General features: G+C 33.2%; 3 protein-coding genes across 4 annotated transcripts; 2 read left to right on the forward strand and 1 right to left on the reverse strand.

Moving 5' to 3' along the window:
* The first annotated feature begins 391 nt into the window (after nucleotides 1-391).
* On the forward strand, nucleotides 392-1,455 carry LOC112744005 (BON1-associated protein 2). Its single transcript, XM_025793463.3, has one exon. It carries the CDS (start codon nucleotides 636-638, stop codon nucleotides 1,224-1,226), a length of 591 nt encoding a protein of 196 aa, XP_025649248.1. The 5' UTR covers nucleotides 392-635; the 3' UTR covers nucleotides 1,227-1,455.
* Nucleotides 1,456-2,163: 708 nt separating this feature from the next.
* Nucleotides 2,164-2,832, reverse strand: LOC140178715 (secreted RxLR effector protein 161-like). Its single transcript, XM_072215944.1, has one exon. It carries the CDS (start codon nucleotides 2,830-2,832, stop codon nucleotides 2,164-2,166), a length of 669 nt encoding a protein of 222 aa, XP_072072045.1.
* Nucleotides 2,833-19,107: 16,275 nt separating this feature from the next.
* LOC112743133 (BON1-associated protein 2) lies at nucleotides 19,108-20,341 on the forward strand. Of its 2 annotated transcripts, none has more exons than XM_072214842.1 (2): nucleotides 19,108-19,635; nucleotides 19,714-20,341. In XM_072214842.1, the coding sequence occupies exons 1-2, from the start codon at nucleotides 19,198-19,200 to the stop codon at nucleotides 19,834-19,836; spliced, it is 561 nt and encodes a 186-aa protein (XP_072070943.1). In that variant the 5' UTR covers nucleotides 19,108-19,197; the 3' UTR covers nucleotides 19,837-20,341. The 2 variants fall into 2 exon arrangements, with proteins under 2 accessions (XP_072070943.1, XP_072070944.1); XM_072214843.1 differs by having other exon boundaries at nucleotides 19,108-19,629.
* The last annotated feature ends 533 nt before the right edge of the window (nucleotides 20,342-20,874 follow it).

Below are 20,874 nucleotides of genomic sequence, written 5' to 3' on the forward strand. Positions count from 1 at the left end.
AAAAGAGAAGAGTTAGGATTTAGAGTTTTCAATAAATATATATATATATATATATATATATATATAAATAATAGAAGTATTTTAAATTATTTTCTATAATAGAAGTATTGTAGTTATTTTTAAAAAATATATTAATTTAAATTAATTTAAAATTTGATTTACCAATTTTTAGTCAAATTAATTTATTTAATCTAATTTTAACAAAAATATCAATTTATCTAATCTAATTTTAATAATCGATTATACGTATCAATTTCAGTTGTTAAAAACTATCTTTAACAAAAAATATTTTAGATGTTTGTACGTGAATGGTCCCAATTTAGGAAGCTCAAAAGGAAGCAACGCCTTTGTTTCTTTCTACCTTCTCTCTCTCTTACGTTTTCCACATGAACTCTTCCTATATTTATGAACAACATCCACCCGCTTTTCCTTCCCACACACACTTCTTCCACATCTTCTAAATACTCTCCTTTCTTCTACTAACTTCATTGATACAACTCTTTTACTATTCAATTCTTCTAGCTAGTTCTGGTTTTGTTGGTCACAAAATTTTTAAATTTTAATTCTTAATTATATAAGATAACATAACATACATAAATAAGTTCCAGATTTTATTTTCTTGTATTTATCACAACATGGATGCAAGGTGCCCAGTAAGAACACTGGAACTCACAGTCCAATCAGTAGAAGGACTCCAATTGGACCGCAAGCCCGCCACCACCAAAAATAATCTCTTCGTGGTGGTTAGGGCAGAGTCCATAAACAGCTACACCACATGCATGGCGAAAGAAGATGCTACAAACAACAACCTTACGTGGAATCACAAATTGGATGTCGATGTTCCGTTGCATGCAAGTTCCATAACGTTGGAGGTGAAGTCCAAGACTTTGAAGGGTGTCAAAGACGTTGGAATTGCAAGGGTTGCGGTTTCGGAATTCATGGGTGGTTTTGGTAGTGTTCCACAACATTGCTTGCAGTTTTTGAGCTATAGGTTGAGGGATTGGGAAGGAAGGCGCAATGGTGTGCTTAATTTCTCCGTTAGGGTGGTGAATTCACCGGAATATGTGACGGCGGCAGCAGGGAAAGCAGTGAGTCCTTGTGGGTTTAAATTGAGAGGGACTACTATGGGGGCAACAACTTCTTCTTCTTCTTGTGGTGGTGGTGTTGTTGTTGGAGTTCCTATTGGGTGGAACAGCTATGGTAGCAGCACCTATAATAATGTTTGAAATTTTGCAAACTTAGCTTCTTTTTTTCCTTTTCGGATTCGCATAATTGTTGGTGCCAAACAATTTGGATATATGTATAATTTAACGAGGAGTTCATCAATTGGCCATCAATAGCTTTTTTAATGGTGTGAGATTACATCGAATGGTGAGAGATCACTCACTTCTCTTTTGATGATTAAGTGCTGGCTACAAAATGTTAGATTTCTTTATAAAACCAGTAATTTACGTATCTCCTGCCATTGCCAATAAATTCTTTGATTTAATTTGGAACTTCCAATTCTTGAATCACAGAGAGCCAGATGGAATCAAGGTGTATTTTTTTTTTTTGTTCTTATGAGCAGAATTGGGAACCCAAATTTTATAAAGTTTATAATGAATAGTCGTGTTCTTTCCATCAAAGAACAGACCAACTATCAATATAATAATGAATAATTACAATACCGCCCAAACTAATTTTTATATTAACAAATTGGACCACAATTAGAATAAAAATTCTAACATTCTCCCACTTGGTCCAACATTTGTTACGTATAGTTTGTAATTACATACTATGCTTAAACAATTAAGATAAATTATACGAATCATAGCGGTAGTTTTTCATTAATCGAGTATTACCTTCTATGTATTACAATGTAATATCTCCTAACTGAATAAACTCTTCATGTGGTATTTCTATAGAAATAAGCCCAATGCTTATTCTAGGTCCTTCACTAAATTTTATTTGTCATTCTCAATCATGTATGCGCATATATACTGACCAAATGAGAAACAAACAATAACAAGAATTTCATATCCAAATATGTCATATAATATAACATAAGTCATATAAGTGACGTTACAAAACATAAACCCATACTAGTAACATGATCCTTAAACAATCCTAGTGGCATGCCTTTTGTCAAAGGATCAGCTATCATCTGTTTAGTACTAATATGCTCTATTGTACCTCATTAGACCTAACTCGGTCTTTAATGGCTAAGTACTTAATATCGATGTGCTTATTTCGACTACTACTTCTATTATTTTTAGCCATAAATATAGCAGCTGAATTGTCACAATATATTCTTAATGGCCTAGAGATATAATCCATAATCTTAAGCCCAGAGATGAAATTCTTTAACCAAACACCTTGTGATGTAGCCTCAAAACAAGCAATAAACTCGGCTTCCATGGTAGAAGTGGCTACAAGTGATTGTTTTGCACTCTTCCAAGATACTGCTCCATCAGCAAGCATAAAGATGTATCCTGACGTTGACTTTCTAGAATCAACACATCCCGCCAAGTCTAAATCTGAGTATCCAACAATTTTTAAACTGTCGGTTTGTCTATATGTAAGCATGAAGTCCTTGGTCCCTTGAAGGTACCTTAAGACCTTTGTAGCTCTCCAATGGATAATTCTTGGATTGCTTTGATATCTTCCTAACATGCTAACAGCAAAAGCAATGTCAGGTCTTGTACATACCTGAGCATACATTAGGCTTCCAACGGCTGAAGCATAAGGAGTATTTTGCATCTGTTTCTTTTCAAGTTCATTTTTGGGACATTGATCTAAGCAGAATTTATCACCTTTCACAATAGGTGCAACACTTGGTGAACAATTTTGCATTTTAAACCTCTCAAGAAATTTATTAATATAGGCTTCTTGAGATAAACCTAAAATTCTTTATGTTTATCTCTATAAATCTTTATGCCAATGACATAAGATGCATCACCCATATCTTTCATATCAAAATATCTAGAGAGAAATTGTTTCACTTCATGTAACAACCCTAAATCATTTGTTGCAAGCAAAATATCATCTACATATAAGATGAGAAATATGATCTTGCTCCCACTAACCTTGTGATATATACATTGATCAGAAATATTTTCAATGAACTCAAATGAAGAAATCACATTGTGAAACTTCAAATACCACTGTCGGGAAGCCTGCTTAAGACCATACATTGCTCTCTTAAGCTTGCAAACTAACTCCTTACCAGCACTTGAGATGAACCATTCGGGTTGTCTCATATAGACCTCTTCTTCCAGATCTCCATTAAGGAATGCCGTTTTCACATCCATTTGATGCAATTCCATGTCAAAGTGTGCTACCAATGCCATAATGATACGGAAAGAGTCTTTCTTTGAAACAGGAGAAAAGGTTTTTCTGTAGTCAACTCCTTCCCTTTGAGTGAATCCTTTGGCAACAAGTCGAGCCTTGTAGCGCTCAATATTGCCTGATGAATCCTTCTTGATTTTAAAGACCCATTTACAGCCAATGGCCTTTTTCCCATCAGGCAATTCTACAAGATCCCAAACTTGGTTATCTGCCATAGAATTCATTTCATCCTTCATAGCATCTAGCCATAAATTGGAATTACGACTTTTCATTGCTTGTGAAAATGTCGTTGGGTCATTTTCATCACAAACATCATAGTCAGACTCAACAAGATATACTACATAGTTACTAGAAATTGCAGGCTTTCTAATTCTTGTTGATCTTCTTAATGTTGCATCATCAACCTCTTGTAAAGGTAGTGGCATAACAGGTTCTCCCTCTTCTTGAAGTTGCTCTTGAGCAATATGTTCTTGAACAACATTTTCATTATAAAGAGTTTGATCCTCCACCATATGATCTACTTGAACATTATCTTCATGATGTGGAACATTAGTAATAGGTTGTTCTATATTGAGCCTATCTATATGGGCATTGTATTGAACAATCACTCTTGTACATAGAGAGGTTTGACAAATATTATCATTCTCAACAACTTTAGGAGGATGATTTCTCCCACTTTTCACATCATGCTCTAAAAATCTTGCATTTCTAGATTCAACTATTTTACTTGAATGGGAGGGACAATAAAATCTGTAACCCTTAGACTTTTCTGCATAGCCGATAAAATAGGCACTTATCGTCCTTGGGTCTAACTTCCTTTCTTGTGGATTATAAACCCGAACTTCAGCAGGATAACCCCAAATGCATATATGATTCAAACTAGGTTTTCAACCTTTTCATAGCTCAAATGGCGTTTTAGAAACTGCCTTTGTTGGAACTCTATTTAATATATACGCAGCTGTCTTAAGGACTTCACTCCACAAGGATAAAGTAAGATTGGAGTTGCTAAGCATACTCCTCACCATATCCAGCAAAGTCCTATTTCTTCTTTCAGCTACACCATTTTGATCTGGTGTGCCAGGCATGTGGTGTATTGTGCCACAATACCATGCTCTTAAAGATACTTTGCAAATGGACCAGGTGCTTTCCCACTTCCAGTATATCTCCCATAGAATTCTCCACCTCTATCTGATCTCACGATCTTAATTTTCTTTCCGCATTGTTTCTCTACTTCAGCTTTATAAACTTTAAAAGCGTCCAATGCCTCATATTTATGATGAAGCATATAGAGATACATATATCGTGAATAATCATCAATAAAGGAGATGAAGTATTTCTGACCACTTAAGGACATATCAGGACAACATATGTCAATGTGAATTATTTCTAATATGTCAGAACTCCTCTTAGCACCTTTTTGAGACTTTTTGGTTTGCTTTCCCTTAATGCAATCCACACAAGTATCAAAATCAATAAAGTCTAGAGTTTCAAGAATTCCATCACTTACTAATTTCTTTATTCTCTCAATGGAGATGTGTCCCAACCTTCGGTGTCATAACATGGAGGATTTTTCAGTCATACTATTACCATGCATAACCATAAGATTAGATGGAACATTATTAGTTAAATGGACTTTAAATAAATCACCAATTAAAGTACCACGTCCAATAATATTAGAATTTTTAATAATGTCAACAAAATTATCATAAAAATTTATACATAATCATTGTTTTACAAGTTTAGATAAAGACATCAAATTTTTAGAAAAATCTGAAATATAAAAGGTTCTTTCTAAATCTAAAATACAACCAGTACTTAATACAAGCCTAAATATTCCAACAGCTTCCACACGTGAACGCATCCGATTGCCCATATAGATGCTTAGTTCACTTCCTATCGATTTCCTTTTTCTTATGAAACCCTGCATGGTATTTGAAATATGAATTTCAGCACCAGAATCAATCCACCAAGTGTCATGACATATTTCAACAAAATTAGATTCAAAACACACTGAAGGAATAAGATCACAAAGGTTAGTACCTTTCTTTTCAAGCCAAACTTTAAATTTTGGCACTCCTTCTTCATGTGTCCTTTCTTTTTACAAAAGAAACACCATGCACTTTCTTTCTTCATAGGATGGGATACAATACCCTTTACTTTCTTCTTATGAGCTTGCTTTTTATTATCCTCATTTGTCACTAATAGTGCACTTTCACCAAATTCCTGAATTAGCCTTCCTTCCTCTTGCACACACATCACCAGTAATTTGTTAATGGACCATTTTTCCTTATGTGTGTTATAAGAAATCTTAAATGGTCCGTATTGGGAAGGAAGAGAATTCAGAATAAGATGCACCATAAATGAGTCAGAGATCTCAACCTCTAAAGCTTTCAGTTGTGCTACAATGTCTCTCAACCTCATGATGTGTTCACGCACACCTCTTACGCCGGTAAGCCTCATAGATGACAATTGTGCCATTAGGATGCTTGCAAGTGCCTTACTAGAAGACTCAAACTGTTCATCAACAGCCTTCATATAATCCTTGACATTTCTACAATCAGGAATTGAACCTCGGATACTAGCTGAAATATGAGACTTAATGAACATCATACTTAAACGGTTGGATTTCTCCCACCGTTCGTATAATGCTACCTCAGCTTGAGAACTAGCATCAGTAGGTGTCGGAGGCTCTTCCCTACGAAGAGCATAGTCAAGGTCTGCACACCCCAAGTGAAAGAGAATCTTATCTTTCCATTCCTTATAGTTGTCACCACTTAACAAATGAACTTCAGATACAGTTTCAGATATCATTACTGCTGCAAATAATAAATCATGCTAACATTATTCAACTTTAAATAGGCACATCAAAATCCATCCATAACATATGATAATACGTGCCAATGTAAGTCATATCAAAATAAATATGAATCATAGTGTCATTAAAATCTACCTGTGGGCAAAGATTTTAACACACATAATATTCACTATACTAACTAAAGTATTGAAATTAGAAAATAAAATACTGCTTCTTAATACCTGTAGGCTAATTAAGAAGTAAGAAATATTTTCTATTTCAATCTAATTATATGTGAATAACATAATAAATTCCTGTGGGCAAGTTTATTATATAATTCACAACAATTACAAATATATCATATTAATATTTATGTGATCTCTTTAAATATAATTATTATCAAGGATGCTGTGGCTACTCCTCAATAAATCATATATTAATCACAATATGATATGCAGCGGAAGAATTTATATTGCATGCAAATATAATCATCAAATAAATAAATTGAGTAACATGAATAAAATTAAAGTGGAGATGATCTAGTGGATAAATATTTTAGCAATATTTAGAAGATCCAAGTTCAAACCTCACTCCAACCAAAATTCTTCTCTCTTCCACCATCTTCCTTTTCTTCTTCTCTCTTTCTTTCCTTTTTTTTTTTATGAGAATCATGAAAAATTATACTATTATAAAGAACAACTACCACACAAATTTAGAACATTCCTTCTGGGAATATTATTTATTATTCCCTCTTCTTATGGTACGTCAACTTTAATTTCAATAGTTTTTCTTACTTATTTGAAAATTCATACTATACATTCTTCTTTTGAAAATAATTTATCAAAATAATGCACAGTAATTAAATTTTGAAATGGCAAGGCAGAGACAATTTTTCTCTGATACCACATGTTAGATTTTTTTATAAAACCAGTAATTTACGTACCTCCAGCCATTGCCAATAAATTCTTTGATTTAATTTGGAACTTCCAATTCTTGAATCACAGAGAGCCAGATGGAATTAATGTGTATTTTTTTTTCTTATGATCAGAATTGGGGACCCAAATTTTATAAAGTTTATGATGAACAGTCGTGTTCTTTCCATCAAAGAACAGACCAACTATCAATATAATAATAAATAATTACAATACCACCCAAACTAATTTCTATATTAACAAATTAGACCACAATTAGAATAAAAATTCTAACACAAAACACAAAAGTTGATGACCTCCTAGACTTTTTCTAATTTAATTTTGATGCATGTAAATAGTTTTACATAACTAACTTGAGTGGAACTAATGGTGACCTCACTAATTCGCTTAAGTAAGAGTTTCACGATAAATTAGTTTTTGACATACTGAGTTGGAATATATATATATATTAAAAAATTATTTTTTTTTTCAAATGATAAATTTTGTGGTATTGTTTTTCTATGTTTTAATCAATGAAGTTTTAATATCAAAATATTTTATTCTCGTGAAATAAAAATGTATGTGGATATCTTATTTGTATTTTGTAGTGATATATATGAAATATTCAAAAATTGAGGAACAGAATGAGTTCTCCAAGAGTTCAGCTCAAATTGACTTGGTGGATAATATAAGAGAATTGAGATCTAATTTGTGACTATTAGTTTTTGATTTATGGGAAGAGAATACCATAAAAAAATATAGGGTTAAGTACTTTTTTCATTTTTAAGATTGTGGGTCAAAATCAAAATCGTTTTTGATTTTTTTTTTCTTATTAAAATCATCTTTAACGTTTAAAAACGCTTTAAAATCATCTTTTTTTTTTAATTTTTAGACTAAAATACTCTTCATCATCATCTCTCCTCTTCACCCTCTTCACTCCATTGTTCCTCAACCTCCCTTCTTCATTCTCTTCACCTAAATCTTCAACAACAACAATACCAATTTTTTTTTAATTTAAAAAAAAAACAAACAAAATAACACAGAATCAACAATAACAATATATTCAGATTCAAAAATTCATCAATAACAACACCACCACATTCAAATTCAAAAATCCATCAACAACAACACCACCACATTCAAATTCAAGGAAAAAAATTTCAAAAATCCAATCTTTCAAACTCAAAGAGAGAGAACGCAGATTTTAGGAACAAATCGAGGGCTTTCTGCTTCTCCCCTCTCTCCCAATACATGAGCCCCGCGTCCACCATGGCAAGTGCAGACCCATGCGCCGCCGCCTTCTCGAACGACTCCGTACCTTTTTTATATTCTGCTTCACCCGTGGGTTTCCGTGCTTGAACTTCTTCCCCATCGGAGCAGCATCATCGCCTCCCTCAGCGGCCGCAACACTTCCCACCACGATCGGCACACCACCGACGCCACCTTAAGCAAAATTAACAAAAATTTCATATCAAACAACAATTCAATAATCATCAACTATGATTTCAGATCCAAAATTGACAACAGAAATTATAGAATTGTAAATTAGTAAATGAAGTAGCAACACAAATTCAGCAACACTATAACCATATGTAACAACTAAAAACTTCATGCCAAAATTAAAAACTAAACCAAAAATTTTTCAAATAATTAATAACACAAATTTAGTCACGGAAGAGAGGAAGAGATAGCTACATGAATAGATCTGGAAAGAGATGAGCTTCAGGAAACAGAATAGAGAAACATAGAAGCAGAATAGATTTGGAAGGAGGTGCGACGCGGCAAGGAGGCAGAACGGAGGTGCAACACTGCAGGAGGCAGAACGGAGGCGCAACACTACAGGAGGCAGAATGGAGGCGGGGCGCTGTGAGAGAGGAAGAACGCAGGTCTGCGCTGTGCGAGAAAGAGCGCAACGGAGAAGAAGTCGGCACCGAAAGAGAATGGAATTGAGTCGGTACCGAAGGAGAACGTCAGCAACGACGTCCTTTCTCGCCGGCGGCGCCTTCTTCTTCCTCTTCTCTTCTTTTTCCTCTTCGTTCTCCACCCTCCCCTTTGTTCTTTTCTTTGTGGCTTGCTCTCCCTCCTCTCTGTTTGTGTTGTTGAAGGAAAAAGAACAAATAAGGGTAAATGATGGATGAAGGGTATTTTTGTCCAAAAATTAGAGAAAGGACAATTTTTTAACGTTTTATAAGGTTGAGGATGATTTTAATAATAAAAAAAAAGTCGGTGACAATTTTAATTTTGACTCAAGACCTTAGAGACAGAAAAAGTACTTAACTCAAAAATATATTATATTTATATTATTAGATAAAGAAATGCTATTGTTAAAAATAGAATGATGTAATTAAAAAAACATTGATTATCATTACTATTGATGTAATTTGTTCTTTCCTATAATAAAAATATTATATTATAAATATTGCTGCTATTATTATTATTATTAAAGATGTAATTTGTTCTTTCCTTTTGGGCTTCATTATTATTACTATTGATGCCACACAATTTGGCTTTATATATCATTTATGAAGGAAGAAAGAAGAGAATCTTAAAGAAATCAGAATGAATAATGCTCTCAATTGAGTGTATTCTACTTATTGTAGAGAAAAATAGATACAAAGTGTTGGAAAACTCAACAAAGGTTTAAAATAAGAATTTGTCTAACAACGAAAGCACCAAAAATAATTTTTTCACAACCTGTGTGATTAAATAGGCAATATCAAAGATATTTCAAGCAACAAATATAATGGCAGAAATTAAATAACCAGACACCAGAATTTTAACATGGAAAAACCCCCAAAAGAGGGACAAAAAAACCCACGGGATCTAGTCCAGAAAAATCTCCCACTATCAGAATAATGGGTACACAAACAGTATTCCTAGTAACACTATGGCATCTCAACAATCAACAAAATACATCATCAAAACTGATGGAATCAACATAAACCCTCCACAAAGTGGGTATCTCAAATCAGGCAAAAGATAAGGCAATAAAACTATCAAGTTATATCCTAATGTTCATCTCTACACTAGGAATAACATACTAAAATTTCATAAAAAATTAAGTGAATTTACCAGATCAATTAGATCAAGATAGCTTATCATTTTCTCCCAAATTTTCTCATCTACCTCGACGCCGTTTTTCTTTTCATTCAAAAATGAAGCTTCGTGCTTCCTCTCTCTTTCTCTCTCTGTTCCTCGTGGCTTAAAGCCTTTCTTTCCTTTTTTTTTGTTTTTAAAAAACTGTGGGCCCCACTTAGTTGGGGACCCACCAACAAATCTCTCCTTCACCAACTCAAGTGGGGATAGGCTGCTCCACCAAGCTCGCATTCTCTTTACAGGAATCAAACTTCATTGCAAGTAAACTCTTAGTCATCATATCTGAACAATTATCATCAGTATGGATCTTTTCAAGTGCATATGACTTCATCTCAAGCGCTTGACGTATCCAATAATATCTCACCTCTATGTGCTTCGATCTGGAATGAAACGTCGGATTCTTGTTGAGATGGATAGCACTCTGACTGTCACAAAATAACACAAACTTCTCTTGATTGATGCCTAACTCTTGTAGAAATTTCTTCATCCACAAGAGTTTCTTAGAAGCTTCAACAACAACAATGTATTTTGTCTCTGTAGTAGACAAAGCAACACATTTCTGAAGTCGAGATTGCCACGACACAGCTCCCCCTGCAAAAGTCATCATATAACCAAAAATAGACTTCCTTGAATCAAGATCCCAGCCATATCTGCATCTGTGTAACCATCCAACACAGGTTGGCCACTCCCAAAGCATAAACAAACTCTGAAAGTACCATTAAGGTATCTGAGAATCTACTTCACTGCTTGCCAGTGTTCCTTGCCAGGATTAGAGAGAAACCGACTAACAACTCCAACAGCATGAGCAATATCTGGCCTGGTGTAAACCATAGCATACATCAAACTGCCAACTGCAGATGCATATGAAATCTTCTTCATTTCTTCTTTCTCTTTCTCATTCGTAGGACATTACTGCGAACTCAGCTTGAAATGACTAGCAAGTGGAGTACTAACAAGTTTGGAATTACTCATGCTAAACCTCTCTAAAACCTTCTCAATATACTTCTGCTGTGACAACCACAGTTTCCCATTCTTCTTGTCACGAGTGATACTCATGCCAAGGATTTTCTTTGCAGGACCCAAATCCTTCATAGCAAAGGATCTGTTCAAGTCTTTCTTAAGACTTTCAATCTTCTTAGTGTCATGACCAACAATCAACATGTCATCAACATAAAGCAAGAGAATTATAAAATCACAATCAGAGAATTTCTTAACATATACACAATGATCAGAAGAAGTCTTACTATACCCATAACCTTCCATGAAGGAATCAAACTTTGTGTACCACTGTCTTGGCGCTTGCTTCAGCCCATATAAGCTCTTCTTCAACATGCATACAAGATGCTCATTTCCTTTAATCTCGAAACCCTCTGGTTGCTCCATATAAATTTCTTTATCTATATCACCGTGAAGGAATGCAGTCTTCACATCAAGCTGCTCAACCTCTAAATTCAAGCTAGCCGCCAACCCAAGCACAACTCGAATAGAGGACATCTTCACAACTTGAGAGAAAATCTCCTCAAAATCAATACTTTTCTTTTGCTCAAAGCCTTTCACAACCAATCGAGTTTTGTACCTTGGTTGTGAGACATTTTCATCCGCTTTTAATTTGAACACCCATTTATTCTTGAATGTTCTCTTACTATTCGGTAACTTCACCAATTCAAAAGTATGATTCTCATGCAAGGATTTCATTTCTTCTTGCATGGCTTTCAACCAATCTTCCTTATGCTCATCAGACATAGCTTCCTGGTAGCTCTCTGGCTCCCCAGTCTCAATGTTCATCACATACTCATGAGGAGAATATTTCTGAAAAGGATGAAGCTCTCTTGTAGATCTTCTCAATTCAGGCTCAACTGGTGGTTCAGGTGAAACTTCAACATCTGGTGGAACTTCTGCATCTGGCACCTCAGGTTGAGGTGTAGGTTCATCATGCAAATCATCACCAACATTATCAACTTGTACATCTCCCCCATCAACAGGAGGTTTAGTGGAAGGACCAGGTTCATCATTAGCAGAACGTTTAACAGTTATTGGCTTATCTGTCTTCTTAAGATCTTCGATAGTTTGGTCTTCAAGAAAAATCACATCTCGGCTTCTAATTATCTTCTTGCTCACCGAATCCCATAATCTATAACCAAAGTTTTCGTGACCATAACCCATGAAGATACACTACTTTGACTTTCCATCAAGTTTAGACCTTTCATCTCTTGGAATGTGAACAAAAGCCCTGCAGCTGAACACTCGCAAGTGACTATAGGAGACATCTTTCCCTCTCCAAAATTTCTCTGAAACATCACCATTTAGTGGAACTTAAGGAGAAAGGTTGATCAGATCTACTGCAGTCCTCATCGCTTCACCCCTAAAGGATTTATGCAACTTTGCATGAGAGAGCATACACCTGACTCTATCATTGATAGTGCGATTCATTCTCTCTGCAACTCCATTATGTTGAGGAGTCTTAGGAACCGTCTTCTCAAGCTTGATCCCATGTCCTTTACAATACTCTTCAAACGGACCCCTGTATTCACCACCATTATCTGCTCGAACACATTTCAATTTCCTTCCTGTTTCTCTTTCAACACTTGCATGAAAGTGTTTGAAGATACCGAGCACCTGGTCTTTAGATTTCAAAACAAAGGCCCACACTTTTCGAGAATAATCATTAATAAAAGTAACAAAATATGATGCACCACCTAGTGTCTTAGCATCCATAGTGCAAACATCAGTGTGAACTAAATCTAGAACATGTGATCTCCTATGAGGTCCAAAATTATGAAATGATACTCTAGCATGCTTTCCAACAAAACAATAAGTACAAGTATTTAAAGTTGTACCTTTTACTGGAAGTGAGTGCTTCTTGGCCAAGACGCTTAGTCCTTTCTTGCTCAAGTGACCAAGACGTATATGCGACAAATCAGAAGATGAATAATCAGCTACATTCATCTCTTCTTTGCACAACTTTGCTTGCAACCGGTAGAGAGTAGTGAGACTATTGTCTTCCTTGGAAACAATGAGAGCCCCTTTGGTAATTTTGTATTTTCCACTACCAAAGTAAGTACAATACCCCTCTTGATCCAATGCCTTCACTGAAATGAGATTGAACCGCATATCTGGCGCATGTCTAACATTCTTCAACTGCAACTTGCATCCCATGTTGGTTTCAAGCCACATATCACCCATACCAATGATATCACACACTCTTTTATCTCCCAATTTGATCTTGCCAAAATTTCCAGCAGTATAGAAAGTGAAAAATTCACATTTCAGAGTGACATGACATGAGGCACCAGAATCCATAATCCAAGTGGAATCATCACAGACAAGATTCACATAATTTTCATCATATGTGATAAGAACATCTTCATAAACAATAGCAGCAGTTTCTTTATCACTATCTTTACCTTTGTCTTCGTTTCTTCCCCTTGATTGTTCTCTTTTCAAGAAGCTACAATACCTCTTAATATGCTCCGGCTTGCCACAATGGTGACAAATGAACTCCTTTCTTAGCTTGTACTTTCCTCTTGACTTGCTTCGACTCTCTGACTTGTCAAAACTGTGAGATTTTCTACTTTGACTTCTCCCTGTGACTCTGAAACAAGTGCTTTTGACTGAGAGGAGGCATTAGTCAAACCTCGCTCTTTTCTTCTGGCTTCTTCATTCAACATGCTCTCTTTAACCATTGCTAACGTCAACTTCCCATTCGGAGCTGAGTTAGTCAGTGTCACAACCAGAACTTCCCAACTATCAGGCAAAGAGCTCAACAACAACAAGGCTTACAACTCATCATTCAAAGTAATTTCATTATTTTTCAGTTGGTTCACCGTCTCTTGAAAAATGCTCAAGTGCTCCAGCATTGATTTACCTTCAATATACTTCATATTGACAAGCTTTCTGATCAAGAATGCTTTGTTTTGCACATTCTTCCTCTCATATAACTCCTTCAATTTGTTCTACATCTTCTCGGCATTTGTTTCGGTGTCAACATATGGATACACGCTAAGATCAAGCCATTGTCTAATCAAAGCAACTGCCTTCTGATTCAGCTTCTTTCATTCAGCATCGGATTTAGTACCTTTGAATTTATCCCCCTCCACAGGATCATAAAAGTCCTTGCTATACAGCATATCCTCCATGAGGGTCTTCCAAATCGAGTAATTTTGGGAATTCAATTTGACCATATTCAGTCCATGAATATTTTCCTCCATTTAATCAGCACAGAGATAAACAACCAGAGCTCTAGATACCACTTTGTTGAGAAAACTCAACAAAGGTTTAAAACAAGAACCTGTCTAACAGCGGAAGCACCAAAAAAATTTTTCCACAACCTGTGCGATTAAATAGGCAATACCAAAAATACTGCAAACAGCAAATATAATGGCAAAAATTAAATAACTAGACACCAGAATTTTAACGTGAGAAAATCTCCAAAATAGAGACAAAAAAACCCATGGGACCTAGTCCAGAAGATCTTCCACTATCAGAATAATGGGTACACAAACAGTCTTCCTAGTAACACTAGAGCATCTCAACAATCAACAAAATACATCATCAAAACTGATGAAATCAACATAAACCCTCCACAAAGTGGGTATCTCAAATCAAACAAAAATAAAGCAATATAACTAGCAAGTTATATCCTAATGTTCATCTCTATACTAGAAATAACATACTAAAATTTCAAAATGGAACGAATTTACCAGATCAATCGAATCAAGATAACTTGTCCTTTTCTCCCAAATTTTCTCTTCTCCCTCAACGCCGTTATTCTTTCATTCAAAAATGAAGTTTGGTGCTTCCTCTCTCTCTTCTCCGTGGCTTAAAGCCTTTCTTTCTTTTTTTTTTTTTTTGTTTTTAAAAAACTGTGGACCCACTAACACAAAGTTATTTATAGATAGCTAAACTGATAACTAATAACTAACTAACTTTTTCTCGAATTTTAACTAGCACTAACAACCAAAATCAGACTTAACTAAGCTTTAGCTCATCACTATAATCTTTGTTTGTTTAATTTTATTATTATCCTTAATAACACCCCTCAAACTTAAATGGGGTTGTGATACCAAGCTAAGTTTGTTAGAAAAACCATCAAAGAATGAAAAAGATCTTGGTAAAGATGTCTGTAATTTGATCATAGGATATTAGTCACAAAAACTTTGCCTTGAAGCACTTGTCTCTCACAAAGTAGATATCCAATTCGAAATGTTTGGATTGTGCAGTATATGAAAAATAGGATTGGCTGTCAGAAGACAAACACTCCTATTATTATCACAATAAATTGTAGAAGCTTGGCTTTAAAGGTACACTTAACTCTCAAAGAAGATTTTTATCCAAATAATCTCTATCTGATAGATGAATGCTTATTGCGATTTCGTGCTATTAAATTGGTGCCAAAGAAAATGCAGTATTCAGTAATAGATTTTCTATCATCGAAGTTTACTCCCCAATCTGCATGAAAGGAAACATAAATTAAAAAGTGCAAAGTTTAAATAGCAATCAATGTTAAATTGTGCATAAATTCACAAACTTTAGTTACAGTAAATATAAGGTCTGATCTAGTTAGAGTAAGATACTGCAATGCCCCTATTGTGGATCTATAGAGTCTAAGATTGTCAAAAGTTTCTGAATCATTAGCATGTAATTTCAAATTAACAACTATAGGTTTAGGTACTGATTTAGAGTTTTGCATATTAGTTTTATGGAGGAGTTCAGATGTATATTTCTAGTGTGAAAGCATGACGTTACCATCAAAGAGATTTCCAAAAAGAAATTAAACTGGCTAAGATCTTTAAATGAAAATATAGTATATAATTACTAAATTAATTTTTTTTTGTCCACGATATTTTCTAACTCGATAAGTCAAGGACTAATTCGTTACGGATTAGAACTCTATTTAAAGTCTGCCGTTGGTTAATAGATTGCTGTATGTACAAGATAGAATTCAAATTCCGAACTATTTATTATCATCGTCATTAGAATCATCACCAGTTATTAGAATGTCATCCACATATGCAACTAAATAAATCATTGAATTATTATTAGTGCATCTAATAAATAAAGAAGGGTCTAACTTAGATTTATAGAAGGCAAACTATTTGAGAGTGTTGCTCAGCGTAGTAAAGTAAAAAATAACCTTATTCAAGTAACACATACAAAATAGAATTTGAAGCTACAAAGCTTTCAGGCTATTCTATATATATAAACATTCTCTTTAAGCATTCCATTGAGGAATGCATTGTGAAAATTAAATCGTCATAGCTTTCATCCTTTAGAGAGAGCAATACTAAAGATGAGCCAAATTGTTCGAGGCTTGACAATTAAACTGAATGCCTAATCAAAATCAATCCCCCCACGTTGGTGAAAACCATTGCCAAGTATTATTTTTGAAGAGAAATTTATTATTAGTTCAAATCTCATAGGCTTAAGTTATCCATCCATTCTTTTCTGTCTTTTTAAGAAAATAATTCACGGCGGTTTGATTAATGGTGCAATGTTTAATTTTATAACTATATGACACAAATAAACAAAAGTGGAGTTTACTTATTTTCCTCTTATCTTTTAGGCAATGAATGAATCTTAGCAGTTACAGAAAAACGAAACAAATGTGAAAAACTTAATTTACTATTGATGAGAATGATTATATTGTGTTAATTATATTTGGCTAAGAGAAGTCTATTTATAACAGTGTGGTAACTAAGACTCAAGTCATCAAGATTTACAACTAACTGCGCTCTATAACAGTAAAACTAACTCTTACTAACTTCAGTAAGTGTAAAATAGCTTTATGAACTAACTAACTATATTAATTCAAACCAACTACTTTCTTAATAGATAAATTAGACATAAATTTATTAAGCACCATAAAATTTTGAGAAAAGAATAAATAGAGATCCTTGACTTTTTAAATCGCAGATATTTAAGTTTTCGAGAATTTAAAAATACATTTAAGTTCTTGCTCTTTTCAAAATCTGGACATATCGATCCCTCATGTTCATTTGGGTCAGTCAGATTTAACGAAAAAATCAAACGTGACTCCAGTTGTACTACTTGATTGATATGAATAAGAGAGTTTTTAAAATTGGACAAATTAGACTTACAAATCGATATATTTAAATTTTAAAAATATCAAGGACTTAAATGTATTTTTAAATACTCAAGAACTTAAATATCTATGCACCAAAAAATCAGTATCGATTTATCATTTTTTATAATATTTTTCTTGAAAAATATCAAGTATTAAAAGGGAAAAAAAAGAATATGATAAATTATGTCATGGGATGGGAGAGAAACGAATGGCCAAGCAAAAGAGAGAAACGATAATTCTCCTATGTCCAGCCACCAAATAAACATTTGTTATTCGAAAATACTTTTTGTATATTAAAATTAATTATCAGAACTAATTATATGTATTATTTAATTTAATTTTAATAGATATTTTATATTTTAATATATATTTTATATTTATAATTAATTTTAGTATATATTTATAGTTGTTATTTATTTATTTTTTTTTTTTCAGTATATCTGACGTTAGTGCCTTATTAGTTGGATTCGTGACTTAATGCCATAATCATCTAAATGTTCACTGCATATTGACGCAGTCAATAATGAATTAATGACAAGAAATTTTTGTTTTGTTTTGTTGTTTTTTTTCTGGTTCGAAGTCAATGTCAACATTAATAATTAATAATTTGTATGAAATTAGATATGGAAATTCGTTTCTCAACTCCGGCGTTATCTCATTTTATGTAGAGCAGTGTTACTGATGAGTGATGACAGCGGAACATAAGCACTTGAGGGCGGAGGCCTTAGAGTTTGGGTAAAAATTTAAAAATAATAAGGTAAATGGTGAATTGGTATATAAAAATTGAGAAAGTATGGAGAGCCAATAGAATAGTTGTAAAATGTGTACAATAGAAGTTTAGAGTATTATTAGAGATATAACTATTAGTGTTATCTTTTTCCATCAGCTTAAGCTTTTGGGATGAATGATTTCATGATATGATTTCATTTTTTAACTCATATTGGACCATTGTACACATTGTATAAATATTTCATTGGCTCCCTAGCAGGTTCATAAAAATTATCTTTCTATAGCTAAACAATTGATAAAACTAATTATGAATTTACAAGTAAAAAATATTTAGGAGATAATATGAAATTAATCTAAAATAATTTAAAGTTATTTTACATTCACTTCTTTTATTCTATATTTTTTAATTATTACTAAAATAGTCATATAATATTAAAATTAATAAATAATATATCATAATAAATATTAATATAAATAAAATAAAATAAAATAACTTTAAATTATTTTTTTTAGTATTACCGATCTAGTATATATCATATGACAAAAGGAACCACTTAATCATAATCATGATTAGATATGTGATTATGACAATAATAGCCATGAAGTAATTAAATTTAGCTAAATGAAATAATCATATTTTTTTTTAACTTATCCTATCTTTAATTTTCAATATATATATATATATATATATTATTTACACACTAAAATTAACTACTAAAATTAGTCACTATATATTTAAATATAAATATATGTATATTTAACTTATTTTTAATATATATTTTATTTAATAATTGATTGTAGTATATTTTAATTTTTTTATTGTATACCTAACATATATAGTTGATTTTAATTTTGTATTTTTTTTATAAATTTTTTAATTAATAAATTTTAACGTGTGATATGTTAGCTAAATTCATATTATTTATGTATTATTTTTTGGGAACTACTCAAATGAAGATGTCAAAAATATCTTTTTATGAAGATATTTTGTATAAAAATGTGATTTATTTATTTAGTCACATTTTTAAATAAAAACAACACTTTTATAATATATCAAAATTTAACTCTATAATTTATCATCTAAAAATTAAAAAAAAAATTATATAAAAACAATTATAAAGTCTTCGTTGACTATATACCTTATTTTTTATAGTAACTGAGGAGGCCTTATATATAAGTAGAAAGATAGAGTATGATGGACTATAAGGAATTTCAATCCGGGCACGTCTCTTTACTCCTTTTCTACCTTTAATTTGATGCAAACTTTCCAATCCATAAAATCTCCCTCACAATCCAAACATCATTTTAATTATTATTCTCTGCATATGGAATCAAGAACAAGCTCTCTCATCCCCATTGAATTAACCATCTTGAACGCAGAGAATCTGAGCGTGAAAGGGAAACCATTACGAAGAAACAACAACAACGACGCTGCTTACGTAGTTGTTCACGCACAGTGTTCTTCCACAAAACACTACCCTTCATGGAACGAGAAGTTCTCAATGGAGGTTGAACCCGCCACCTGCAGGTTCATTAGCATTGAGGTTCGGCGCAAGAAATGGTTGGGTTACAGTTCTGGAAGCGTGGCAATGGCTCACGTTCCGGTGTCTGAGTTATTTGGAGCACAGTTTTTGAGTTATAGGCTTTGGGATAAGAAGGGTGACAGAAACGGGATCATTGATTTCTCGGTGAGGGTGAGACCATCTCAATCTGCTTCTTCTTCTTCTTCATCATCTTCATCTTATTCATGCTCTTCGATGATGACGATGCAGTTGGAAGCAGCAAAGAGAACGGAACAAGTGCCAATGCGTGAAAATGAAGAGCCTGTAACTGGGGTTCCACTTTTCTGGAGTAATCATCGCTACCCTACAAATATTAGATTGAACAACATATAATCATATAATGTAATTTAATTTAGTTTTTCATGTAACTGGTACTAGGGGTGGGCATGGTTTGGATTTTTAAAAATCCAAACTGGATCCACTCCAGAACCAGTTTTATGGTTTAGGAAACCAAACCAGAACTGGATTGAAGAGCAAAATCGGTTCTAAACCGGTTTGAAAAAACAAAAACCGATTCTAAACCGGTTTTAAAATTTAAATCCGGTTTTATTTATAAACCGGTTTTAAATCCGATTTTACTTGCAAAACCGGTGTTAAATCCGGTTTTTTTAAATCCAAATCTAAAATCCGGTTTTTTTTATAAAATCCAGTTTTAAAACCAGATTTTTGGTAACCAAAAATCCAGTTTTAAAACCAGTTTTATATCTAGTTTTGCTCATGAATCTCAGCCATCCCCTTTTTTTTAACCTATTAATTTTAGAGTGCAATAGCTTCCATCTTCTGTTACACATTCAGAAAGGGGTTTAAAGAAAATGGAAGCTAGCAAGTTAAGTCTTCATTTGCTATCCTATATTTAAGTCTTCATTTGCTATCATATTCCACACCTCAGCTTAAAAGTTCAGAATTGCATTTAATAAAAATATATCTAAAAGCTAATCCTAAAACTATAAAGTACCTAATAAAATAATGTTGAAAGGCATACATAAAATGTAAAATTTACACCACTATAACGATTATATCAACATGCTACAAGGTTTCATTACCAGATACAACAACAGATAAGGTTAAAATAGAAAACTTAATGGGGTTCAATTAACCTATCATGATAGGAAGCCCTGCAAGCACATGCTCTATGAACAATGAATAATTCAAGTGGCAAATACAAATATCTCAAATGTCAACAAGCAGAATAATGAAATACATACTACTAAAGAGCAAACTGAATTGATAAGTTAACAATTTGTTTACATGTTAAATCTCATATTAATGTTTGATATTCTGTGTACACATGATAATGCAATCAAGGAAATATTGAATAAAGATAAAGCATTTAATATAACAGATTGGATTCAACTAGAGGAAGCTATATTT

This window comes from Arachis hypogaea, chromosome 14 (genome assembly GCF_003086295.3).
Source record: "Arachis hypogaea cultivar Tifrunner chromosome 14, arahy.Tifrunner.gnm2.J5K5, whole genome shotgun sequence".
Classification (NCBI taxonomy): domain Eukaryota; kingdom Viridiplantae; phylum Streptophyta; class Magnoliopsida; order Fabales; family Fabaceae; genus Arachis; species Arachis hypogaea.

Coding starts and splice junctions, on each gene's coding strand:
- LOC112744005 (XM_025793463.3), top strand. CDS start 636: ATGGATGCAAGGTGCCCAGTAAGAACACTGGAACTCACAGTCCAATCA.
- LOC140178715 (XM_072215944.1), bottom strand. CDS start 2,832: ATGCAAAATTGTTCACCAAGTGTTGCACCTATTGTGAAAGGTGATAAA.
- LOC112743133 (XM_072214842.1), top strand. CDS start 19,198: ATGCAAACTTTCCAATCCATAAAATCTCCCTCACAATCCAAACATCAT. Junction 19,636..19,713: donor TCATTGATTTCTCGGTGAGG/GTGAGACCATCT, acceptor ATGACGATGCAG/TTGGAAGCAGCAAAGAGAAC.